At 45.0% G+C, this 27,936-nt stretch overlaps 1 protein-coding gene across 1 annotated transcript in view; it reads left to right on the top strand.

Annotated features, from left to right (window-relative positions):
• DNAH11 (dynein axonemal heavy chain 11) overlaps positions 1-27,936 on the top strand; it is a 3,435,931-nt gene that overhangs the window by 1,567,682 nt on the left and 1,840,313 nt on the right. Inside the window, exon 44 of the mRNA XM_086939827.1 lies at positions 11,544-11,697. Coding sequence (XP_086795953.1) covers positions 11,544-11,697 — 154 coding nt within the window. The remainder of the gene's footprint in view (positions 1-11,543; positions 11,698-27,936) is intronic.

The raw sequence follows: 27,936 nt of genomic DNA, 5'->3' as shown, positions 1-27,936 counted from the left end.
CTTGAGTGAGTGCTTCAGAACATGGTCAGATGTCGGGGACGGCTCCTGTAGTGCCACATTCATCAAAGAATGGCGACTGTCCCTGTACCTACATCATTCTCCCTAAGTCTGCCGGAATCCAGCAGACCGAGGGAGAACGATGTAGGTACATGGACAGATTCCGCTTTTGCATCTGACAATGTTACAAAGAACTCACCCATTTTGGGCTGCCATCTCCATTGAAGGATAGAAGGAAGTCCCATTTTCACCTCCATGTAGATGTGCTATGTTAGTTTAGGTGAAATTATGTATCTCTACCTTCATTAGCCCTGATGAATGCCAGAGACCTTTAACCCCTTCCATGCTGATGACGGCCGGGAGCCGTCAAGGCACACAGTGCTTGTGTGCTGATAATGGCTCCCAGCCGTCATGACCACGCCCGCGATCGGAATGTGCCACACAGGAGTGGAATTCCGGCCGCGGGCAAGGGGTTAATGGACAGAAAAATAGACGTGAGAGTCATAGTACCCAGAAACATCCCCCTTTATTGTTTAATCATATCCAGGGTACCTACCAAAAAAGGAAAATCACATAGGTTTTCCATAATATATATTTATCTGGAACCCTGTAATTATCCAGGAATTATAATTTATCAAGACTTTATCAAGAATTAAGATTAATCAAGAATGTATCATACCCATAAAGTAGAGTCTGCCCTGGTAGGATCGTCGTGCCAGGTTGGAATGAGGAAGCCTATGATGAAGCAAGTCACATTACGTGGTGAGGCTTCCTCAGTCAGAAAAACTGGATCTGGTATTTCAACCTGGGATAATAACTACAGAATACTAATTTCTTCTGTATTCATCTTTTGTGCCCTGTGTCTATTAGGTTTAAATGTGCTACATGTTTGGAGGATGCAGTGTGTGCATTATTTTCCTTCCCTCTTGATGTCTGATTGTATAGTATGAGATGGAGTGCACAAATGCCCTATGAGAGAGGAAGGTGTTGCTGTGCCATACGTTCATGTATATCACTTGGCATGCTACTTGAAATACTGGAGTACAACGTATTCATTAGTTCTACATGTCAAACATGAGCATGCAATACTCCTCTCAAAGTCGAATTTAGCTGCATTTGCATGCCCCGTGTTGCGGCTGACGATGTGAATATAATTGGTATAACCTGTCAAGCTTAGTGGCAACTAGCATGCCACTTCGTTGTTGAAATGTCATACTTTCTGCTCTTCCCCATTGCCATCAATCTAATATTACCTCCCACAATGGAGAAGGCAGCTGTGAAACTGTTAATTATGATAGGTAATACGGCACTGGGAGATTTTTTCGAAGGGGGATGCGTTATAGGAATTTAGAACTTTAGGCTTAAAGGAGGAAGCACAGCATTGGCTATTTTGCTCTACCAAAGACTGCGATCAGCTGCCAGAGCTGCATTTGGTGAGTTCCTCAATGTCCCTACTGAAAAGCTATTACTTCCCACATATATACTGTGTAGTGACTTAGACAAGTCTATCTCATTCCAGTACTCAATTGCTTGTGCACCTCACCTTCCCTTCAGACCCAAGCACTGATAGGAAGAAGAAATGGGACAATACATTTCTGATAAAAGCTGTGCCTACTGCTGTGTGCAAGTGAAGGAGATACCATTTAATTATAAATATAACTGATACACTTTAATTTCCTGCATAGATATTATATGCCTGAAAAAAGGACTACATTTACTATAAGTAGCAAACTACAGTGCAAACGATGTGACTTTAGATTGTGACGGGAAGATCCTTGCAAAATACCTGCAAAATTCCTGCTCCAAAATGTGCACGATTGAGCCACCAAGAAGAGCTTAGTAACTTGTTATCAGTCCAGTTTTCACACCAGTTGTTCTACCATTGTTAACAACACAACTTTGACAATGTTGCCTCAGAATGCACTCGACGGACAGTGCTCATTGCATGCTTGCTAATTTAACTACAGCAGCTAACATGGTCAACCCTTCTCTCTTGTGGTCCGAGCTGTTAAACTAGGGAGTCGACCAATCTCTACTCCATCTTATTAAGGTGCTTCAAAAAGACATAGGCTACAGATTAAATTGTCAGATAGGAATTCTCTCTCGCTCAAAAGCTATGCCCAGAGCGGTCTCAAAAAAGGATGCATATTGGCACCCCTTTTATTTTCCCTTTATATCTCGTATCTTCACAAATATCTGGATCACACAGAATTTCTACCACCAAAATTAGAGAAACATCTAATAACATATCTAACCTACGCAAATGATTTGGCAATCTTGCAATAACTGCGAGAATCCTTCAAATTCAAATATCAAGACTCCAAAATTAATATGAAGCATTTTCTCTGTGTCAATCAAACAAAATTAATGTACTTTTGAAATTATAATAAAGACATATGGGAAATCGACTTGGCACAAATTGACAAGGTAAGAATTTATGAGTATCTCAGTTTGAAAATAGATGATAAATTACAATGAAATTTGCATATTCAATCAAAGAGACAGGAATTTGGAATAGTAATCAACAACATCAAAAGGTTTGCAAGAACCTATGGAGGAAGGGCAATTGATCTTATCTTATCTTATCTTAAGGGGGATTTCTATAGCGCTCTGACACCATGAGTTTCCTGGCGCTGATTGAGTGCTGGGAGATACGAGGGAGGGGGTCTAACTGGACTGTGTGAAGAGACTAGTTTTCAGGAGTTTTCTGAATTCAAGAAGGGAGTTAGAAGATTTAAGCAGCTGGGCCAGCGGGTTCCAAAGTTTGGGGACCAAGTGAGCAAATCTACGGCCGCCGAATTTTTTGAGTTTGATTGGGGGGGCTACTAAAAGCTGACGATGAGAAGACCGTAGGTTGCGTGCCGACAGTAGAGGGTAATCAGGGATTTAAGGAAGGCATGAGAGGTCCCGAACATAGCTTTAAATTTCAGGCAGCCGATCTTAAAAGCAGCCCTCTGTTCAACCGGCAGCCAGTGGAGTTTGCGAAGTATCGGTTTCGCAGACTGGCACTTCGGGATTTTATAGGCCAGTCTGGCCGCCTGGTTCTGCACAATTTGGAGCCTATGGAGAAGGAATTTGGGTAGGCCATGGTACAGGGAGTTTGAGAAGTCCAGGTGGGAGAGCACCAGGGCAATCAGGACTTGTATCAGAGCCTAAATGTAAGGAGGTGGGCGACTTTCCTGAATTTTCTTAGCTGGAACATATATGATGACACAAAGCACCCACCTGGGGCTTGAGGGAGAGCTCTGTGTCAATGATAACCCCAGACTCTTTGCCGGCCTAGCCGGAACAAGCGGGGAGCCAAGCTCCACCGGCCAAAACTGTGGGCCCCAGTGAATTGGGCTGTTACCCGGAAGGTTAGCTCTGTTTTCCCCGGGTTCAGCTTGAGCTGGTTATGATTCATCCATTGCTGGATGTGTAACATAACCGCTTGACAATCAAGAGCTGCATTGGGGGTAATGAGAGGGAAGATACTTTGCAGATCGTCCGCATAGTTGAAGACGATGATGTCCCACCTCTTCAAAGAGTGAATGAGCGGTTGGAGATAAAGTTTAAAAAGCAGAGGGGGCAAAGAAGATCCCTGGGGCACTCCGCAGGTGGATGGTTCCTTAGTGGCTGTCAAAGGGCCTAAACGGACCGCCTGGGTTCTGTCCGACAAGAAGGATTTATTCCAGGCAGAGGCCAGGCCCCGAATGCCGGCCTGCTCGACACGGTGGAGAAGGGTGTTATGGTCCACCGTGTTGAATGCAGCCGACAAGTCCAATAGGACGAGCGCCTGGGGCACCCCTTGATCGGCATTACCCATCAGAGAGTCCATAACTGCAAGAATCACAGCCTCGGTGGAGTGGGCTGGTCTAAAACCGGCTTGATTAGGTTTGAGGTAGTTGGAATACTCGATAAATTGAGAGAGGCAGCTGGTGACATGTGCCTCCAAGAGTTTGGACAGATAGGGCAGAAGGGAATTAGGCCAATAGTTGGCAAGGTTTACAGGGTCGGCTCCAGGTTTTTTCAGCAGAGGCACCAAGACACCCTCCTTAAAGGAGTTAGGCACCGTGCCCGTCTCGAGGGAGGTATTTAACAGAGTCAAAGTGCAATCCGGCAGAGCAAGGCAAATGTCGTGGAAGACAGAAGGGGGGCAACAGTCATTGGGCGAGCCAGATTTGACTCGGACAGCGAGTTTGGCCAGAGTGTCAGGGTCAAGGAGGGGGAGGTATGACAGTGAAAATGGGTTTCCAGGAGAGGAGGCTGATATGGCGGCGGGAGAGGAGGGAGGAATAGTGTTCTTAATCTTGATAATTTTTTTAATGAAAATACTGTTTAAGGCGTTGCAGGACTCTTGGGTAGGGGCCTGAGAGAGAAAGTGTTCTGGCATCAGACGTGAGCTCACTCATGACTCTGAAAATCTCCTTGGACCTGTTAGGGGCAATTAGGATCCTTTCAGAAATATGTGAGGATTTTGCTGCTATAATTGCACTTTTATATTTTTTTCGTGCAGCGATGTATACCTCTCTATCGATGGAAGAATAATTACATCTCCACCTACGCTCCATCTGGCGAAGTTCGAGTTGCTGCGTTTTCAGTGTGGTATTAAACCACTTATGTGACTTGCTGTGCCGGGAGCGAGGGAATCTGGAGAGGGGGGGAAGTGGTAGCTGGCTTTGGTGACCCAACTAGAGGAATCGTCCTCCAGTGTGTGGACAGTCGCGACACTACGCGGCGGGGGGCAAGTCTCAGCCAAGAAGGAAAGAAAGCCTTGGGAATCGAGGGCGCTCCATTTTCGAGCAACCCCCCCCACCAGAGGAGGGACCTTTACACGACCCTTAACTGTGATCGAGTCTTGATCATGTAATGGTCCGACCAGATACAAGGAGTGATCACAGGACAGGAAAGCGTGAGGTTGTGGGTCCAAATATGATCTAGGATGTGGCCCCTGATATGGGTAGGAGAAGTAACAAGTTGAATCAAATTAAGGTTGGAAAGAACTTCAAACAGCTCGGACTCATGAGGGCTGGCGTCGCTGTCATTGTACCAATAGTTGAAGTCGCCGAGGATAGCGACTTGTGCAGATGAAGTAATCAAATTGGCTAGCTGTTCGCTAAAAGCTACAGGAAACAGAGGCATAGGATGAGGGGGGCGGTAGAGAACAATAAGGGTAAGAGCTCCCTCCCCAGTTTCTAGGCTGATGATAAGGTTATCCACATCGGCAAGAGTGAAAGAGAACGTGGAGATGAATTTGAGCTCCTTTCGTATGACAGCTGCCACCCCACCACTAGCGCGACCCGAGGGTCGGTTCATGTTGAACATGTAGTAATCGGGGGACAATGCTGCCAGGATATCAGGGAGAGAATCATCAGTCAGCCAGGTCTCGGTGATTAGAAGGATGTCAGGGCGTTCATCGATAAGAAGAAGAAAGAGGTCAGCCTGTTGTTTTACAAATGAGCGTGTATTTAAGTATAGTAAGCGGATGCGCGTTTCGCTAGTACTGGGGCAGGCTGAGGGCTTACAGCTGGGACGTGGGAGAAATGCTTTACGCGCGATACCAAGTGATGAAATACGATCTTGGCTCTCCGGAGGCAATACGCAATGTGCATATTGTAAATTCCTGAGGGCAGAGGGGGAGTAGGTAAGGGGAGTAACAGCATCCCTGGCTCCTGGACCCGTCCGGCCGCGGACGGGCGCAGACGGGCTGGACTTAGGCGCGACTTCGGTCAATCAAAGTGTTGAATTCTAAAATAACTCCATTACTACTATACAGATCACAGAATTTCAATGTAAGACCTATTTCAGTCCTGAACGTACGTAAAAGCGATGTAATCCTTTTTTAATGTTCAGCAAGCAATCCCACAAAATATGCTATGTCTCATACTGGATATCCCATCATTTCGAGTTCTCCATATATCAGCAACAAGAATTTAAATTTTGTGATGCAGCTGAACCAATGCAGATTCCATCAAGCGGCTTATTTTCGATGAGCTAAATACCAATATGGATACAAAATATAGTCTGAAAATCTCAACATTAAATGTCTCACTGGAGGAAAAAACACTTCCCCAGTTAAAAAAAAATTCTTAGTGATACGCCCAAGGGCTTTATTAAGAGACAAATAAACACCTTTCTATTGGCCAGTAGCCGGGAGGAAGAATTCCTAAAATCCCTGAAATATAAACATATAGACTTGATTTTAGATTCCCATACTACAGTGAGACAACCATATATTTTTTCGAGTCTTGAATCTCATGTAAATACTTTTTGAGGTAGCTTTAGATTAACGTATATCCAATTTTACCAATTTGAAGGATCTTGAAATACATCCTGCCCTGGTTTATCAGGATGTAGGATATGTGACTACAATGTTTAGTTGGTAGGTCATAATATTTGCCTAGGTCCAAAGCCTTGGTTATTCAGAAGTATCTGCAGAAATATTTTAGAGCATCTAGCGAGGCGATTATTCTCTAATGATCAAACAATCCTATACAATTAAAACAAAGTAGGTAGCATAATTTATCCTTCAACATATATTACTGTCTGTTTTTCTATAATCTCATTGTATGTGTATTTTTACAGGGGGTCTGAATAATAGAAGAGGTTGTACATTTTTATTTTAAATGTTCACAATAATTCTTTAATTCAGCAATATTATCAAATGTAATCAATCTTATGCTCATCCTAAACAAGGGGGTCATTAGGATGTCGAGGAAGAGGGATCGTCCGCATGGGCAGCGGCGGTCCCTCCATGCAAATTAGGATGTGACCGCCACCCTGGCAGTCACATCCTGTTCCTTTAACCTTGTGCAAGGTAAAAATGCATGTTTAACATTTACATGCACAAAACGGCAGGCACCGCGCGGTGCCTGCCGCTTTGTGCATGTAAATGCTGGGGGGTACCATAGGTACCCCGCATGTGCACCCCCCAACCCCCGACACCCTGGGGGCCCGCAACGGGCCCCCAAACACCACCGACGGAAAACCCACAGTGGAAAAGCATGTTTCCGCATGAATCCTAATATGGCTGGTGGTGTCTAATAGACACCGCCACCATATTAGTGCTTTTCCGCTGCGGGACCGCGGCGGAAAAGCGGCGGACGGTCTTCATGTCCGCAGATGAACCCCCTGCCATCCTAATCTGGCGGGGGGTCTTTGCAATCACCGCAGAGGTGAATCCGCATCCTCCGGCCCGGGGATGGCTTCCGCCAGCCCGGAGGATGCGGTTTCACCGCAATGCTAATCGGCAACCAACAAGTGTGCAAAAGTTGGTTGTATAATTCACTAGTCGATTTAAACAATAGTTTGCTTTCATACTTGTATTGAATCTGAGTTTTACAATAGGATATTAAGATTTTCTTGGTTTTAGGATTTATTGTAACCAGTGATTTATACAATAAAGTTATTACTACTAGTACACTTTGGACGCAAGCAAAGAATGTCGAGTAGTACCCTCTAGCTTAGAAAGAGTGATAGGGTCTTAGTACAATTGGTATCTTGGTTTGCACCATTGGACCGATTACAAAGCATTATTTGGGGCAAAATTCTTTTGAAATCATATTACGAGTGCAGATTTGATCATCTTTGTGTGTATTTGTTGTGTTTCAGTTTTTGTGCTGGGGATGGGCTGCACTGACATTTTTATGTGGTTGTATTTTGTGCTGCATTATTGCACTGCACTGTTGTGTTGTACAGTAAGTGTCTTTTGTTCTGCTTTGACTATTTTTCTGTTGCCTGTTATATTTAGTTGTGTTATGTGGCATTTTATTATGTTGTTGTGTTAGGTTATCATTTACTTTAGAAAGGTCAAAAATGCTTATATAGTTCCATCCAAAAGCAGCAAATTCCTTTAAAGTTCCGGTGACAAACATCCACTTACCTCTGTTTAAGGTGGTACAGTACCATTGCTCAGGCTCTTTTACCACAAGTTAACCCAAAAATGTTGTGTAGACAGGTCTTAAATTAGCTTTTTGTTGAAACAACAACGGAAGATACAGAAAACAACAATGACAGAATACAACAGTAACACAGTACAACTATAACAGAATAGCAATACAGAAAAATAACACACATTATTGTGACAACAAACTGACAAATGTAACTGAAAACACAAAAAATACAGCAACATTGTTTTCTGTGTTGTTTTGTTGTGTTGTCTCTTATTTTGTCATGGTATATGTAGTGTGTTTCATATTTGTTCTGTTGTGTTGTACTTAACTAAGGAGGCTTTCAACTACCATCTCTCTTCATCCATTGATCTTTAGTTGTCCCATTCACATTTTGCTTCCGCCCACTACAGCATACATCATGGGGAAATGTGTTAGCCTACTTCAACCACTGGTTAGCTCCACTTTGAGTGAATGTACTTTGTTCTTTCAAAATTAGCACATCCACACATAAGGTAGTTTAATTCAGCACCATTGTTTTTGTTTTCATTTTATAATTACTTTAGTGTTGCCTTTCTGTTTAGAGTCTGAGGTAAAACAGGACCTTTCTACCAGATGTGAATAAGACCACAGTCCACACTTTCTCAATTCTTCTCTGCTACCAGTGCTTTTGTAAAGTCCTTTTGAAGTGCCCTTTGTTTATCTGACAACTGGTATGTCCCAACATAATAGATTGCATCCATTTCAAACTGATCTGTATTACGTTATTCTCTTTTTACTATTCATGCAGTACACAAACTGAAAGCCTCAATATTATAAATGTGAATTTATAAGCAGATAATTCTTCACAACACATTTATTCTGGACTCAATTTCACCACGTGTTCCTTAATAAACTTTGTCCAGGAAGAAAAACAACATTTATCATGTTTCATTTGCAGCACTCATATTACATTTTTTATTTCGTTCTTTGCCTTTTTATCCTTTTTTTCTGCCCTATTCCTTCTGTTTCATTCCTTCTTTTTGCTCTCTATCATACTATTTTCTTTCCTTCTTTCTTTCCTCACTTCTTGATTTCTTTCCTTTCTTACTTCTTTCCTTCTTTCGTTTTTCATTCTTTTCCACTTTTTCATCTTTCCCTCTGTCTCATCTCTTTTTTCTTTCTTCTATATTTCTATCTTTCCTTCCTACTTTTTCATCTTTCCTTTCTTTTGCTATTTCCTTTTTTCTGTTTCCTTAATTCTTGGCATCTTTCCTTCTGTCTTCCTTCTTTCTTTAAATCGTCCATTCTTCTTTTCCTGCCATCATTCTTTTCACCTTTTTGGTTTCCTTCCTCCTTTCTTTCCTTCCTTACTTACTTCTTTATTCCTTTTCTTTTTTCTTCTAGCTTTTTTTATGCTTCTTTCTGGCTTTCTTTCGTTATTCTTGCTTTCTTCTTTTCTTTCATGCTTTCTCTTTCTTTCCTTCTTTCTTCTTTCTTTCCATCTTTTCTTTTGTTTCCTACTTTTTTTCATATTTTTCTTCCCTCTTTCTTCACTTTCATTTTTCATTCTGGTCTTTTGTATTTTTTATTTTCTTCCCTGTATTCTATCCATTCTTCCTTCTTTTGGCCTTTTCACTCTATCATTCTTTCTTCCTTTCCCTCTTTCTTTCCTTTTTTCTTCTTTCTTTCCTTACCATTCTTTTCCGTGGTTTCTTCTTTCTTGCCTTCTTTCTTACTTTGTTCCTTGCTGTCTTTCCTTTTTTCCCAAAGACAAGAATCTGGCAGGCAATTGCAGAATTATAGACTTTTTTAGGTCTGTGTTATTGAAGGTCTTTTGATTTTACTAAAATAATGTGCATGGCATAGTTACTTTTAGGGGTTTTCAGCCAAGTTCAAGTTCAAGTTCGGGCATTTGTATAGCGCACTACTCACCCAGTGGGTCTCCAGGCGCTAGGGGAAGGGGTTCATTATTTGTCGAATAGCCAGGTTTTAAGTTCTTTTCTGAAGGAGATGTGGTTTTCATCCACACACAAAATAGTTCCCTTCATGGAGTACTATTGTGATTCTCAGAGGCTTCTCCAACAATAAAGTTTTGTAAAAACGAGAGTTGCCAGAGGTTTGTCCTATAACGCCAGACCTATTGGCTTTTCCACTGCTTGTTTTGGTATTGAGGGGTCTAAAGTTCATGCATATGATCCAGAGAGTCTCCAAGTTAGAGCATGAACTTTAGACAGCGGAAGTCAGAAAGAAAAAAGGCAATCCTTGATCACTATTTCTGACTTGTGCTGTCTGCATTTCATGAATTCATTTGGAGAAATTCTGATATATATCTATGACGTTTAGACTCTTTGGAGCAGACTTATCAACACTTTGAGCCTCTACAAATTCATGCAAAGTGACAAAAAGCAAAGTGTTGATAAAGTATTTAGTTTCCAGGACAAAATGGAAAGTACCCTTAAAGTAATGCAAATTGCACTTCGTGCTGTTTTTAATCAAGGGGGCTTCTCATCAGCGGTACCCGGGTATTAACTCTCTGTGGCCCATGGTTTTTGACACAAAGCCCTATCTACTAAATTTGTTAGACAGGACTTTTAGCAAAAAAGTTATGCCTTCTTGATACAGGTGCTACTAGGAGAAATCCTGTAATTTCTCCTAACATTTCACACATTGCTTGTGTGCTGTACTGAACAGAGCGAATCCAATGTGTGAAAAATATAAAGGTTTGTCTAGACATAATATTCGGTAATAGAAATGGGGTGTGGTGGGTCTAGGCATCCTTTCTGAGCACCAGCACTGGGGAAGAGAGCCGAAGCACTGTATTTTAATAGATGAGGCTCTGGGTTGCTCTTGCCCCCTAGTGCAACACAGCTGAGTGCGAAGCAGCATCTTTTGTTGCTTCATTAAGTTAAATCTGCACCCTCAAACACAATAAATCAGGAGCTGGGCTCTGCGCTGAGTAAGCGTTGATCTTAATTATACGTCTGGGAGAACTGATAAGTTGAGAGAGGACAATAAGTTTGCACTGGCGGCCAGCAGGGATCGGGGGTGGTGAGGCAAGGGAGGGGATGTAAAAAAGTAATTAATAAAACCACTTACCGTATCGCTGTGTCCCACATCTCTTCTCTGTTGCACTCTGCTGAACCAGGAAGCACACTTCCAGGCTCCCCTGTCTGATCACAACACTGCAAAGCAGCGTTGTGATTGGTCTGAGCGCCGTGGCTCAGCACTCAGACAGGAGCTGGGGGCTTGGGCATGTTATCCACATAGGCTGTAAAGCAGCCTGCACGGAGAACATGTAAAGTGCGCATGACAGTTTGGCCGGCCTGAGAGTGACGGTCAAAGCGTAATTGCGCACTTGGAAGAGGGTAAACCACTCCACCCCTGTCCTGCTCTGAGAGCAGAGGAGCCCTGTGCACCAGCCCTCAAAGCAGGTGGGGAACAATAAAATGATAATAACATCCAGTTATTTTTATTTCACTGTTCCTTAGTTACACTGTTTAAAAGCAGTGAGGCAACGCTCCTCTGCCTTAGTGGAGGAGCCGCCACTGTAATATTGGTCTGCAAAGACCACTGTCTTTTGTAAAAAAAAAAAAACACTGTAGAGATCACAAAACAACATCACTAGATTCATCAACCTTCACTAGACAGTGCCTAACATTACATTCTATGTTGCTAATCCAAAGTGTTTTTTTCCAGCTATGTTACCAGCTGGATAGATGAAAGGAGTCACCAGAATGAAAAAGCCAATTTGACAATCCTGTTTGACAAGTATGTGCCAGCCTGCTTGGATCAACTGAGAACAAGCTCTGTTAAAACCATCACTCCGATCCCTGAGCACAGTATGGTACAGGTGAGCAGTACGGCAAGAACATGAGTGACATGTTTAAGTAATAAACATTGTGTTGTTGGTGGTGTGTTAGATGTTCATGCAATGAAAGCAGAGGATAAAATGAGTATTGTCCTAATAGGCATAGGCTGCTTTAAGAAGCACACAATTATAGCATTCAAAAGCGAATAGATACATAAATATAATTGTCACTATAATGTACATCGTTATAACCTTCATAGGAGATAAGCATAACACTGCCTTGTTTCTCATGTCTGTGCTTGGGTAGACTTTTTCTTTTAATTGTGGGGCAGTTAGTGTTTTTTATCCCATTATAAAACCAAGACTGCAGGACACAAAATGCAAAGAAAACTCCCCGAACAGAGCATCTACTCATACATGGATGTGGGAAGCTTCCCTATGTAAATACATAACACTTGTTAAACAGTATTCGGTTGTTATGGACATTTATGAAGTGTTTAAACACTCCAGTGCGGTACCACAGGACTGGGCTAAGGTTTGGGTGCATTTTTCAGCAATTACATCAAGGCACACAACAACTGACATAAGATTTTTAAGGAACAAATGCCATTGATACAATATCAGTATAGCACAAGATATCAAAAGGGCTTGCTCTACCCCAGTGTCAAACTTAACACCAGGCTGCTCTTAGACAGCATTGTTCGAATAATGACAGACACAGATATATTTGGCAACTTTTTCTTTATTTCTTTATTGGCCTTTGATAATAAACAACATTGCTCAATATCAACAGGCCTCAGGGGGAGACAGCGGCACGGCAGAAGACAAGCATTGTACAATGAAATGTACCGCACTAACCCCTCCAACGGGATACCACAGCAGTTACGATACAACATATCATTTCCCGGTTTGAAAATGCACTATAGTCTGACCATCAGTCAGTTGGGCGAATGACAGTTTGTCTCCCAGCCACCGTGATTCAGTCAACAGGGCATAAAAGCGCAGGATTCAGCACAGCTCCTGCAGCATGTGGATTCTAGACCTGGAGGATGGAGGGTCACTTTCTGAAGGGGGTCCCTCCATCACTGGCAGAGGGACTATGTGTTTTTGGTGCAAGAAGGGCAGGGGAGGTTCTCAAATGTCCAAAGGGTCGATAGTTGATCCTGACAGCAAGTCACATTCTGCAATCATGCCTATATTGCGGGGGCAGGCCATTTGCCTCAGTGCACAGCACCGTGACGTTTACTCAGGAGAAGGGCAGTGAGACAACGGTCTCCATGAGGGACATATTTGACGTATCCCAGGACGCCTATCAAGGGAGTTTGGGGTGCGGAATGGCATGTAATAGAATGTATGACAGAGAACACCCCAACCTAGAAGTCTGCCACCCACGAGCACTCCCATGCAAGGTGTAAGAAGGAGGCCTGAGGGGCAGCAAAGAGACCACACATCCACCGCCAGGTCTATTCGGTGGAGTTGTATCGGGGTACTGTATAGCATGTGTAGGAATTTAAAGAGTATTAGCCGCAGTCTGCAGTTAGGGGATATGGATGTTATATGACCACAGCAGTAGGACCATTTGGAATCTGTGATGGGTGACCAGTGTCAGATTCCCAGGTGGCGCACGTCATCCGGACAGGTGCTGTCATGAGATTTGCACGATAGAGTAGAGGTGAGTTTCAAATTTGCAAAGGTGAGGGGTAGATGATTATGTGTTCCAGAGCTTGTAAAGTGGGAGGGAGTATGGGAAGGTGTTGTGTATCACGCAGCAAGAAGCGTGAAGTTGCTAATAGAGAAGGATCTCTAGTGCAGTGGGATGCGTCGTGTTGGTGGCCTCAAGAAGGGATATAAAGTGGTCCTCTGGGTGTAGATTAAGAAAGATTAGAAGACTGTGCCCCCGCACCCTCAACGTGGTAACCTTGTGTGGTAGTAGGGGGTTACACCTGATAGGTAGGTGTGGAAGGCACAGATAGGCAGAGGTGCTCAGCGCGCCACCTCATGCCATCCCATCCCAGCTCACGCACTCCACCATGTTTATCTCAGCTTACAGTGGTTTGTAGGTTACACAGAGTGCTGTAGCCAAAGGGCACAGTGCTGCATAATCTGCCTGGATAGTCATGTGTGGGTGAAATTGTGTGGGATAGATCCAGAAGTAAATGTAATGCACAAGGGTTCTGAGCGAATACAGGACCATATCAGGTGCACCCAGCCCCCACCCCCTATGATCAAGCGGTAAGATGAGTATTTCCCAGGAATTTCTGGGTTGCCTGCCAACCCAGACCAGCGTAAAAAATTTAGTTTGCAGTCACTGCTGGAAGTGAGTGGTAAGTGGGAGCTGTATATTTAAAAAGAGGTACAGGAATTTAGGTAGTATAAACATGTTTCAGATGGCTATCTGTCTTGTGTCAGATAGTGGCATGTGGGACCATACAGGGATCCTGCCTTCTAGCCACGCCACAGCATGGTCATAACAGGTCCTCCAAAGGACCAGCATGGAGGTAGCATGCTACCTTTCCTAAAGATGTGGTGACCCATAAGAGAGTGAGTCACAAATCTGAAAGTTGCATAGAAAAGAACCTCACCGGCCTCTGCACTCACTGATGACAGAGAGGCGTGATGCAAGGAATCCTGTTACAACCAGGGTGGAGTGAAAATCACTGGAATTCCACTGACGTTTTTTGCAGTCCATGGAATTCCGCATAGTGCAACTTTGTTAACTCGACCCACCACAAGTCTACATACATTGACACTACCAGGCCTCTAGTTGTGAAGCCAAAGCTACGGTGTGCATGGTGCTGCTGCAGCCTGGCTGCAAGGGTCTGCATCACATTAGAAAATAAGATTGGAGATAGTGGGCACCCTTGGCGTGTTGTGCGAGTGATTGGGAAGGGTTCAGACAACATTCCATTGAGCCGGATACGGGCAGTGGGGGATGTATAGAGGAGCTGGATCTGGTGAATAAAGCGAGGACTAAGAGCAAGTCGTGCAAGTAGGAGAAAGATGTACGATCATTCAAAGCAATCAAATGCCTTCATGGCATCCAAAAGTACATTAGCGAGTTGAAGGTCTAGGGTGTGCATGGGGACCAATGTTGTGCGAAGCGGACCGGCTCGGGATAAATCCAGATTGATCTGGTCACACTATTGTAAGCATCACAGGGGAGGTGTTTAGCTAGCGTGTTAGCGATATTTTATTATCCACACTGATCATGGGCAGCGGCTGGGAGGAGACAAATCAGTCCGCTGGCATATCCAGTTTGAAAAGTGACACTATTACTGCTTTTCACAAGGGTGTTGGTAGTTCCGCAATATCCAGAGATTTGTTATACATTGCTAGTAAATGAGGAGTACGTATGGGAGCAAATTCCTTATAGAAGGAGGTGGTTAGTCCATCCAGCCTGGGCGCCTTTTCACCTGGGAGTCTCTGAATGACTTGCACAAACTCCTCATCCATGAGTAGAGAGTCCAGATAAGGCCAGTGGGCTCGGTCCAGCCAGAGCAGCTGGATGGAGTCTAGGTATGCAGCCTGCTCCTCAGAGTCATGAACCAGCATTGCTGCATGAATCTTTGAGTTGAAGGAGATCATTGTTTGAAAGAGCTCATAGGAACGGGCTGGCACTATTCCCTTTCATCTAGGAGCTCCATCACATAGGGAGAGGCCCAGGATTTGCTGAGGATGCCAGCTAGTGTCTTGCTGGGGTGTCACCCCTCCTCGTACCGACGCACCACTGCCTCGCAGATTAGATATCTTGTCTTGTGTGCGGCCTCCTCCTCACCTCAGTTATTTTTGCCTGAATTCTAGCCATGGAGGCAGTGCTTTTGAAGGCGTAGTATTCTAGGGAGCGTAGATCACATTCGAGCCTAGTGAGTTGCTTGTGTATCACCATGCAATGCCTGATTGTTTCCCAACACATGAACCCCGAATAACTACTTTGAAAGCCTCCCAATGAGTCAACGGGGAAGACACCAATTCCTTTTTGTTAATGTAATTCATGATATTGGTGCATACCCCGTAATGGAACACTGTGTCTACCGAACACCCAGGGGGCAAACGCTAAGTGAAGGCTCGGGGGCTGCGAGTGGCAAAGTGAGCTCTAGTAAGACGGAGGCATGGTTTGATAGCGTGCGGAGCAAGTGATCCTCTGATGTTGCCCAGATTCAAGTGCCTGATGACAGCAGTTCCACGACAAAGCTCTCCATCACTTGATGATGACACATTGAATTCACTTCAACAAACTAGACCACAATGTGGGGCCTTCTTTGTGAGGCTCGACGATGATGCAGTAGGCTCACTATGTCAAATCTTGCTCCAGCCAAGGTATTTCTTCAGCGGAACCGATCTGTGTCTTGTAGTCGGCCTGCCGCTGATCACAGTCAGCCTAAAATTTGGGTTTTTACCAATCCCTAGCGACCTCAAGTAACCTTTTGACTGCTAGTGACTTGTAAGCATTATTTTCTATTTAATCTTTAAAAATTCATATCTCGCCTTCTACTGATTTATTTTTTGTCATTTTGTTCTCATTTTGCACAGATAAATATTTTCTATTTTCTTAACCAGTGTGGAGTCTTTATGTGGTGTACTGTGTGTGTGTTGGACAAATAAATTATACATTGCCTTTGTAGATAAGCCTGACAGCTTTTGAGAAGCTACCAGAGGGTGAGCACAGGTTATCTTATTGTGTAACTAGCTTACCCTGACTAGAGTGGTGGAACCTGCCTTGCCTGGGTGCATACTTCAGCCAACCAGGAAACCCATTACTAACATTGGTGATCAGTGGTGAGGATTAATCAATCAGTCAAGCATATCACTTGTAGAGCGCACTACTTAACCATAAGGGTCTCGAGGCGCTGGGGGAGGAGGGGTGCTGTTACTGCTCGAAAAGCAAGGTCTTGAGGGGTCTTCTGAAGGCCAGCAGGTCTTGGGTCTGCCTTAGGTGGGTGGGGAGGGTGCTCCAGGTCTTGGCGGTGAGGTGGACAAAAGATCTGCGGCAGTCATTATTTGGATGCGGGGGACTGCGACGAGGGTGAGTCCGGCGGAGCGGAGCTGGCGGGTGGGGGTGTAAAGAGGAATCGTCTGGTGAGGTATGCTGGTCCGGTGTTGTGGAGTGCTTTGTGTGCGTGGATGAGGAGCTTGAAGGTTATCCTCTTGTTGACGGGGAGCCAGTGCAGGTCTCTCAGGTGGGGTGTGATGTGGTTGCGGCGGGGTATGTCGAGGATCAGACGTGCAGAGGTGTTCTGGATGCATTGCAGCCGTCTCAGAAGTTTGGCCGAAGTTCCTCCGTGGAGGGCGTTTCCGTAGTCCAACCTGCTGGTGGCGAGGGCCTGGGTGACTGTTTTTCTCATTTCGGTGGGGATGCATTTGTAGATCCTGCGGAGCATGCAGAGGGTGTTGAAGCAGGAGGAGGAGACATCGTTGACCTGCTTAGTCATGGAGAGGGTGGAGTCGAGGATGACCCCTAGGTTGCGTGCTTGGTCAGTGGGTGTCGGGGTTGTTCCTAGTGTGGTCGGCCTCCAGGAGTCGTCCCAGGCTGGGGGGGTGGATCCGAGGATGAGGACCTCCGTCTTGTCCGAGTTCAGCTTCAGTCCACTGTTGCTCATCCCTTCGGCGACGGCCTTCATTCCTTCATGGAGGTTGGTTTTGTTGGTATGAGGGTCTTTGGTGAGGGAGAGAATCTGCTGGGTGTCATTGGCATAGGAGATGATGTTGAGGTCGTGCTGTCAGGCAAGGGGTGCCACGTAGATGTTGAACAGCGTCGGGCTGAGGGATGAGCCCTGGAATACGCCGCAGATGATCTCGATGGTATTGGAGCGGAAGGGGGGAGGCGGATGCTCTCTGTTCTGCCGGAGAGGAAGGATGTGGTCCAGTACAGGGCCTTCTCTTGTATCCTGGCGTCGTGTAAGCGTGTTCCTAGTGTGCAGTGGCAGACCGCGTCGAAGGCGGCTGACAGGTCCAGGAGGAAAAGGGCTGCTGTTTCTCTGTTGTCTGCTTTATGGTGAACAAGGGAACCCGCAAGGTAAGTAAGGACCCTGGGTGTCAACTTTATATTATAAACAACAGTTGTTAAGAAACATTATAACACAATAATAAATATAGACTAGGATCAGTACTATATTGCAGGATGTCCAGCCGGACACACAATTTAATAAATCAAAGAAATGTGAGACATATTCAAGAGCAAGCAAAAAAATAGAATGGGACCCAGTCCTGCGCCCTACACATAAACAAAATACAATTACATTTGGACATTTAGTATTTCAGGCGAAAGACAGAGAAGGCTTAAAATCAATGATGATAAATGACAAGCTTTCATTAAACAATATTCATACTGGTTTTTACGCAATGGTTTAACGTGTAAATATGTTTCATAGGTTGACGACGTTTATATCCCTTTTAGAAGGATAATGGGATCATCATCAGAACGGTATGATTACATGCCTGAGTATAATAAACTGCCTTGAGGGTAAAATACAATATTAGGCAACCAGAAGGGAACAGAAACAAGCACAATATACGAATGGGAGAGGGGAGCAGGGCCGCAGAGGACGCAGCGATGGGAAGTGGGACCGGGGAGGGAACAGAAGGCAAAAGCGTACAAATTGACAATGGGGGCAAAACGAGTCCAATAAAATACAATATTAGGCAACCAGAAGGGCACAGAAACAAGCACAAATAGGATAGGACTTATTTTTGCAATACCATAGTAACACATTCTTCACGACAAACCTATACAAATATCATTGTGAATTCAAATTCTTCTATTCTCTCAAATTGGTAATTTTTCTAAATCTGCTTCATCAAATTGGGACCAGTGAAACCTTTACAGCATTCCAATGGATCTCAATTACCTGCCATCTTGCAGTATGAGGAATCAGAAGAGCTTCTGCAAGGAGAGGGGATGCCTGTAAAGAAAGGTTCCAACAGTCTGGACCTCAAGCATGAACCTACATGTATTTGGAAGGGCCGTAGCCAGAGATAAACTTGCCATGGAAGCAGCTGAGGCTGACAGAGCCATGGAAAAGAGAAAGGCTTTGTGGGCTCATGAACTAAATCTCAAGGAACTGGAAATCAGAGCCCCTTAGATAGGGTCCAGCAACAACAATATTGGTGGCGGCAAACTACTGTATTCAATGCTGAAGAAGCACCTCACATAGCCAAAGACTTGGTGCCTAGCCTTAAGGAGGCGAGTGGCATACACTAGTTGATTCAGGCATACAAGGTAGCTCTAGAGGTGCATATGATCCCCGAGGAGTATTTGGATGCTGGCATAAAGAGTCCTATTCCTGGTGGTGAGAGGGATACCCTACTGGCATTGAAGAGGAGGACAGGTTGAGGTATACCCCCCATGAAGGAGGCCCTGGTTAAGAAGTATGAATTCACCCCACAAGAGTGTAGGTCAGTGGTCTTCAAACTTTTTAATCCCATGCCCCCCTCCAGTGAGAAGAACAATCACAAGGGCTCCCCCCTCAAAAAAAAAATTCTATTATTTTATTAAACTGCCAATGTTTAAATATGTCTCGGCTTATTTAAACATTGCAGTTAAGTTCTACTATTGTTTTAAAAATGCAATCAAATACATACTTGCCAAACATACTATTCTGGTCAGACAGGACTATATAAAGTATAAATTATCCAGAGTGTGATTATTAGAAATGGAGGTGGAAGTTTTGAGGAATATTTAGAGTCCCTTTCTTTTTGACACCTTCTTCCAGCCATGATATAAATGACAAAAGATGTTAGTGATGGCCCATTACAGAGCTGATTACTTCCTCTCATTTTGTTAAGCTGAAACAAAGCACAGTTATGAGCATTAGGATTCTTTTGGCCAAGTCCTGCCGCCACCCTCCCTGGGATCACCTGAGGGGAGTCCAACCCCAATTTGACGACCTCTGGTGTAGGTTATGGGGCATTCACAAACTGCCTAACCATTCATGGGAGGATTTTGTGTGGTACTTCTGCAGAGTACTGGATGGTTGAGTGAAGGGTAGCATGGTATGAACACTTTTTAAGGGCTGCACAATTTGTTTGCCAGAAAATAATTTTTCAGTCATTGTTTTCCAAGTGAATGCCAACACCTTGTTGAGTGTGAGTTCTCTGACCCCAGGCAATTTGAAAATGAGGCAGACCTCTAAGTGAGTACCAGAGTGTCTGAAAAGGCTTTTGGGAGAGATCCAAATGGGATTGGCTCTCGTTCCTTCAACTAAGGTTGGGGGAGGTTCACAGTAAACTAGATGGTCCAAGTATAGTGGGCGGGGGTCAAGGGTCACATGTCCCATATCAGAGTAGAAAGAGAGGTGGAGTGAGGTGCCCTATTCTAAGCCCCAGAGCCTGGATAGTTCCCAGAGGGTTCAACTGCAGGGAAGCATAGCCTGTGCTGGGAGACCATCCACTGAGGAGGACCCTGCAGTGTCAGGAGAACTTGGAGAGGGAGGGGTAACTGCCATAAGTGTTCAATCAGTTCTGGTTTCAGGCAGTACTATTCCACAGAGGAGGGGGCAGAAGCCCCGATGGATGGGTAAGAGGAGGAGATAGTCCACAGTGGGAAAACTAGTGTATCAAGGGTTGTCAGCTCTGAGATCTGAGCACCTCAAGACTGACACTGGTGAGGCCAATTCTGGCCTGGGGGGCTCCATCTTAGGTCCCATAGACGGGCATCGGGAAACCTGCGCCACGCAGACTGTTGCCCACAAGTACTTAGTGTGTTTTCCTTGGAGTGGTACGTGTACTCCCCTGGAAATCCTATCCTGGTGTGCCAGACACATATTCATGCTAAGGGTACACAGCCTGGGCTGGAGGACCAGTTGCAGGATAGCACACCGGAACTGATGGGAGAATCATGCAGTGCGGCTGCCACGAGCGCCCTGACAGTTCAGTTTTCTGGCAGTACCAGTCCATGGAGAAGGATACAGAAGCCCAGGTGGCAGGGTCATGGGAAGGAGTGACTCACCCCTGACTCCTGTCCAGATCAAGAGAACATACCCTGGGTTGAAGGACCAGTTGCAGGATACCTCCCCTAAACTGGTAAGAGGTGGAGAAGAGAAAGAGTACGAAGTACCTAGGGCTGCAGCACCCCACTCTGAGAAACCAAAGAGGACAGAGACCCCTGGATGGCTTGGGGCCTGGCTCTAGACACTGACAGCTGTCGGCATCTTCTGTTGGTTGCTGTGCTTATGTACAGAGTATTCCTTGGGTTGGTAACAGACGTCAGACCCAAGGGGTGGAATGGGCCACATCACTTTGTTGGCCATAGTGGTACTATCTGCCTACAGGGATGCATTTTTGAGCAAGTTAAAGTTGGGTGCTGCACAGATGGGGTCCACGGGTAAGGTGAAAGATTCCCCATGTTTTAGCACAGGAATCCAACTGGGTTCAGAAAGGGATAGAAGTGACAAGTGCCCTGCAGTAGTGGGCCATTGTCCACATCCCATCACCCTAAGCACGGAAGTCCATCAAGGTATTGATTAGGCTAACCTGGATTTAGCCCAGGGGGGGGGGAGAATGGCCCTCTCTGAAGATTCACCCAACATTTGTGCCAAGCTCCTCCTCTTTTTCTGACCTTTTTTGGCTTAAGAACTCTGCTCACTTTGCCACTGCTGACCAGTGCTAAAGTGCATGCGATCTCTCCTCTAAACATGATATCATTGGTTTACACCTGTTTGGCATATTTGATTTACTTGTAAGTCCCTTGTAAAGTGGTATAGCATATACCCAGGGCACGTAAATTAAATGGCACTAGTGGCTTTGCAGCGCTTATTGTGCCACCCACAGAAGTAGTGGTGGGCCATTAGGTGCTGGTAGTTATGAGTGTCAGTTTGTGTTTTGCTGCACTCTGCACTTTATTTAAAAGGCTGCTCAAGCACTTTCCTGTATTTTATCCCTTGTTTTGCCCTGATTTTAAAATTGAATTGAATGTGCACCCATTTTAAAAATTGAATTTGTATTCGTTTTTAAACTGAAATAGTACACGTTTAAAATCGAATTTATATTTGCAATTACTAACGGCACTACCGCACTTTAGAGGAGTGGCTCGCGCTACTCTTTCGGCATACTGCCGAGGTGGACAACAAGGCTGCCGTCTTAGGCATGGCACGGACTAGTTGTTTTGGGGGCTCTGTACTGAAATATGAATGTGGTACTGATGCACCACAGGCGCGCCTAAGACAAGCCCGTCTGCGCCCATCAGCATCCTGGAAGCGGCTAGCGCTAGCCATGCTGCCCGTTTCATGCACATAGACCCCGTTACATATACAGTTGCGCTGTACTGCTAGCGCTTGATAAGCATGGGGGTAAGTGCTCCACCTCATGGAGTGTTTTGGATAAAGATGGTAGGATGTGTGAGAACTTTAACTTTGGTCTGTGTCCCAAAGTGGTGGAAGTAGCTCGTTCTGCTCACCTATCTAGAGCTACCACTAAGAGTCAGCGCTTTCCGGCCACCCTGATTGATGATCGTTCCTTGGTCAAACATACCCAGGGCATTTGGGAACTTCTCTATGATGACCTCCTAAACTTATTTTTTTATAACGGAAACGTGGCTTAATGAGTACTCAATACCGGCCATTGAATTAGCCATTTCGAGAGGGTATAGGACAGATTGTAAGGATGGCAGAGGTGGAGGTACTGCTGTTATTTTTAGGGACAAGTGGACTCTTCATCGTGGCAAGGTATCGGGAATTGGGGATGGAGATGCTCTTGATTTTTCCATCATCATCTCGCCACACTTTACGCTGGGAGGCATTTTGATCCATAGGCCTACCGGGCCTGCCGGACCATTCCTGAAAGCCTTAGACGAGGTGATTGTTCCCAGGGCCCTTCGATTTTCTAACTTCTTACTTCTTGGGGATTTCAATATCCATTTGGATCGAGTGGAGGCGAGTGATACCAGGGAGCTTTGTGACTTACTGAGTCTAGACCAGCTCTCCCAGTGGATTAGTTCATTGTCGCACCGAGGGGGTCACATCCTATATCCGGTCTGTTCTATCTTCTTTGATATGTCTTAAAAAACCTCGCAGGTAACTTGGTCGGACCATTTCCTGATCCAACTTTCATGCACCATTCTGATGTCCAAATCAGCTAGTATCCTCTCTCAGAGCAGGCCGTCTCATAGAATAGACCCTTCTGCCTTGAGTTTGGCCTTGCTCGAGGCACGGCCTCCTGTCACAAAAGATCTAGGGGGAGATCTGGAGAGTTTTTCGAACTGGATCTCGCAGGCGGTGGCTTTATTATCCCCTCCCCTCGCTCAAAAGTGAGCCAGAACGTCTCCCTCAAAACCCTGGTTCTCTAGTGAGCTTAAAGAGCAAAAGCAGCATTGTAAAAAGTTGGAAAGAAGCTGGAGGTTGGCTTACTGCCCCCTCAGTAAAATTGCTCTTTGAACGGCTCAGAAAGCTTACTATACTGCTATTTGTGTAGCTAAAAGTCACCATTATGCAGAGTGATTTTTTCAGTCCAAAAATAACGCCAACGAATATTTTTCAATTGTTTAGAGTTTCGTCTCCCCATGTGTCGAGCACATTACTCTTCCTACCTCTGACACATGGTGCGAAAAACAGTCTAGGCTTTTCATTGATAAAATCCAGATGATTCAGGCCAGCCTGGGATAAGGAAGTATAGGCCAGACAGGACTTCCTTCTACAATCATCTCAGGACCCAGTTTATGTCTGTCTAGTTCATCTCCCTCATTAGCAGAATTGTCTTTGATTACTCTCCAGGATTCACTGACCATTCTCAATTCGCTAAAATCAGGAACTCTTGTGGACCCCTGTCCTGCCAGGCTGCTGGCTGCCATGGAGGAGGTAGTTAATCCTGAGGTTAATACCCTGAATAATATGTCCCTTCAGACAGCTATTGTACCCTTGGAATGGAAGCAGGCCAAACTCCTTCCCTTACTTAAAAAGCCATCACTGGACGTATCTTCTCCGGCTAGCTTTTGTCCCATCTCGCTTCTGCCTGCCATAGCAAAAGTGTGTGAGAAAGCGGTGTTCAAAAAGCTGTCCAATTTTGTAGAAACATCTGGCCTTTTGCACCCAGCCCAATCAGGGTTTAGAGCTACGTATAGCACCAAAACAGCTCTGGTGGAGATGTCTGAAGCAATCAGGGAGTGTTTGGACGCTAGTGGCAGAGCGGCTCTGATTTTATTGGACCTCTCCGCCGCCTTCGACATGGTACCACACTCCTAGCTTCTTGCTCGCATCACCAACATCGGTATTTTGGGCCAAGCATGGAATTGGCTCAAGTCATTCCTAGAAGATCGATCACAGCAAGTATGGCTCCTCCCTCCTCTTATGTCCCGCAAAAGGTGTCCACAGGAGTACCGCAGGGATCTACCCTGAGACCTCTGCTGTTTATTATTTACATCACCCCATTAATTCATCTTGCAGAGGAACTGAGAGTGATGATCATTGCTTTTGCGGATGACACCCAGCTCTTCTTAACTTGGAGGGAGGCAAATGTTTCTCCTGTCCAGGCCAAAGCCTGTCTAATGGCAGTTTTTGAATGGATAGCTCTGGCCCAGCTGAAGTGTAATGAAGAGAAGTCAGAGGTTCTTTTGTATGAGTCTTTTCCCCTGCAGTTTAGGGAAGCCCTCTGGCCGACGAACTGCCCTCTACCTAGCTCTGTGGGTAAGCTTGTCAAAAAGCTAGTTGTCTGGTTTGATGAGGACCTTAGGTTCTCCACACAAAAAAATGAAAAATGCCGGACAGGGTTTTGGTACACTGAAGATTCTCAGGAAGATTCAACCCTTGCCTGCCCAGGGCCGCCAAGGAAATGGTCACGCGTGCACTAATTCTTTTGCGCCTAGACTATGCCAACGCACTGTATATAGGGCTGCCAGACTTCCAGCTGAGGAAGTTGCAAGTTGTACAAAATGCAGCAGCCAGAGGTCTGCTGAACATCTCCGGAAGAGCTAGTGTGAAGCAATATTTATTGGACCTACACTGTCTTCCTGTGGCCCAATGGGTCAAATTCAAGGCTCTCAGCGTAGCCCATGCAGCCCTTCATGGCTTGGGTCCACTGTATTTGAAGAATTGCTTCAGTTCTATGTTCCACAAAGACTGTTGCTTTCAGCCTCTCAGCTGTTGGCAGTGATCCCTCGGTTCTGTTTGGTACGAGTGGGGGGGGCAGTTCTCTCTCTTTCAAGGTGGCTCAAGCCTGGAACGCTCTGCCTTACACACTACGGTACACTACTAACCCAAGGTTGTTCAGGAAATTGATAAAAACTTGGCTTTTTGCATAAATGTTTCCCTATGTCCAGTTCCTTCCCCCCATCATTTGGCTTCCGCGGGGACACTCTTCAGTAGCTGCGCGCATTATAAATGATATTAAAATAAAATATAAAAAATGTATAAAATAAATAAATAGTCTTTCAAACTTACCTCAGGCTGCCATTGCAGGGCCAGTGTGTGTAGTTTACTTCCACTTGGCATTTAAAAGTACTTGCCAAGCCTTAAACACCCTTTTTTTACATATGAGTCACCCCTAAGGTAGGCTCTAGGTAGCCCTAAGTGCAGGGTGCTATATATGTAAAATGTAGGAGTTCTAGTTTTTTGTTTTGCATGTCCTGGTAGTGACAAACAGCCTATTTTGGTTTTCACTACTGTGAGACCTACCCCTCTCAAAAGCCAGCTTTGGAAATTCCTTAATACAATTGTAATCTGTAATTCCTGATCAGGGAGGAGTAGCTTTTTCATGTCTAAAGTGGTTGGGATGGTAATGATACATTTTCCTTACTGGTGAGGTTGCAATAAACATTACTCTTTGTGCCTGACAGCCTGTTTCCAATACATGTCTGGGTTCGGTAACTTCTACACTGTGTACATTCCCTCTAGACAGCCACGAACACAGGAAGGTGAGGTTTCTCTGCATTCTGAGCACTCATCTGCAATCATCTGCATTCTGAGGGGTCAACCTGGGCAGGGAGGAATGGGATGGACTGGCACTTGCACTTCAATAAGTAGTGTCCTGACCGCACACAAAGCACTGATTTACCCCCCAGGATTAGCCCAGCAGACAGTACTGCGTTTAAAGAGATCCTTGTGCATTTCAGAGAGTTCCTTTAAAGTCACCCCTACATCAAGGGCACTTTTTCGTTTAAGTACTGGGTCTCTGACCCACTGAGATCAGACAAATCTGGATCTTAAACTGAACCTCTGTCAGAGGAACTGCTGCGCGCCTTAAAGGACTCAACTGGCCTGCGTTTCTGGAAGGACTGCTTTTCTGCTTGTTGCCCTGCTGCAAGCTGCTCTCTGACTCTACTGGAAGGCCTCTGCCTTCCCTTTAAGTGATATGCAAGGGCTTGATGGCTTCCCAACTGTTTTCTGAAGTCCCAGGGACACAAAAGTCTTCCCACAATTCTGCTGGCGCTGCTGGACTCTGCCTTCTGTAAGTCCTACCCTTGCCTGAGGTTGCTCCTCCAAGCTCTAGGCCTCTGCATTAAAAACTGATGCACTGCATCGACTGCTTGAAGCAGAGGATGCCCGACCACAGTGGTTTCACAGCCTGGCCATCTCAATGACGATGTTCTGCACAGCTCAACCATGACGCATTGCACTCACCAACAAAGTTTGACAATGATGCAGGACCTCTTTGTGCAGCTCGACCATTACGCAATAGGCTCTTGACATCGAATCTTGCTCCAGTCAAGGTATTTAATTAGTAGGACCTGTGTGGGTTCTGTAGCTGACCTGCCATTGATTGCGGTTAGCCTGAGCTTTGGATTTGTGCCCGTCTCTCACAACCTCAAGTAACCTTTTTGACCCTAAGTGACTTCTACGCACAACTTTTGATTTAATCTTTACAAATTCATATCCCGACTACGACAGATTAGATTTTTGTCATTTTGGACTCATTTTGCTCAGATAATGTTCCCTAGTTTTCGTAACCTGTGTGGAGTCTTTTTGTGGTGTGTTCATTGTTTGACTGTGTGTGTTGCATAAATACTCTACGCATTGCCTTTGTAGATAAGCCTGACTGCTTTGTGGCAAGCTACCAGAGAATGAGCACAGGCTATCTTATTCTGTATCTAGCTTACCCTGACAAGAGTGGTGGTTCCTGTCTGGCCTGAGTGCATAATTCAACCATCCAGGAATCCAGTTTTTAACAATGCCACTCCACTATACGCTACTCCAGTGTATGCCTCTCCACTCTATGCCACTCCATTCTACCCCACTCCCCTGTACGCCACTCCACTGGAGACTATCACTTCAATCTTCACCATTCTATTGTATGGTTTTCCACTCTACCCTACTCCTCTGTACACCACTCTATTCAGCGCTATTCCATTGGATGTCACTCCACTGTACACCCCTTCACTTTATGCTATTACACTCTACCCCACCCCACTGTAAGCCAGTCCACACTACTCCATTTTACACCACCACACTATACGCTGCCATACTCTACACCACTCCAATGTACAACAATTCAGTCTGTACCACTCTACTGTACGTCCCTCCACTGTATACCACTCTGTGACACTTCAATTTATGCTATTCCACTATATACCACTCCAGTGTACTCTCCTGAACTCTGTAGAACTTCACTTCACAAAAAACTTTACTACACTCTACGCCATTCTACTAGACTACACTCCACCCTATCCCTATACACTCCACTGTCCAAATGTGTACTCAACTCTGACTTTGCACTCTATTGTACAACACTGCTCCACTCTGACATTTTCCTGCACTGTACAACACAGCATTCCACTCCACTGTGAGATTCCCCTTCAATTTATAACAGTTTACTCAACTCAACACTATGCCACTTTAATGTACTCCACTCAATTCTAATACATTATACCCTACCCCATTCTACGCCACTCCACTGTACACTACTACACTTTGTGCTATTACACTGCACTCTTCCAAACTCTGCTACACGCTATTCCACTGTACGCAACTCCACTGTACTGTTATCCACTCTATGTCACAATATAGTACACCACTCCACTCTATGTCACTCCAATGTAGAACACTCTCCTCCACTCTATATAACTTCGCTCTTTAATGGTCTATTACACTTTCTTGCATTCTTCGACACTCCAATCCATCCCTGTAACCATATCTATCCAACTTTCCTGCAGTGTATGCCCGTACATTCTTTTGTTCAACACTCTATTCCACTATACTACACTTTTCTATACTCTCTAACACACTGCACTCTACTGTATGAGACACCACTCCAATGTATAACAGTTTACTATCTATGCTATGCCAATACACTCCATGTCATTCAACTAAAACACACGCCAATACACTCTATTCTATTTTACTCCACAATACATTCCACTAC

This window comes from Lissotriton vulgaris, chromosome 10 (genome assembly GCF_964263255.1).
Source record: "Lissotriton vulgaris chromosome 10, aLisVul1.2, whole genome shotgun sequence".
NCBI lineage: Eukaryota > Metazoa > Chordata > Amphibia > Caudata > Salamandridae > Lissotriton > Lissotriton vulgaris.
Note: the sequence above shows the minus strand (reverse complement) of the source record. Positions and strands in the feature narration are given on the sequence as shown.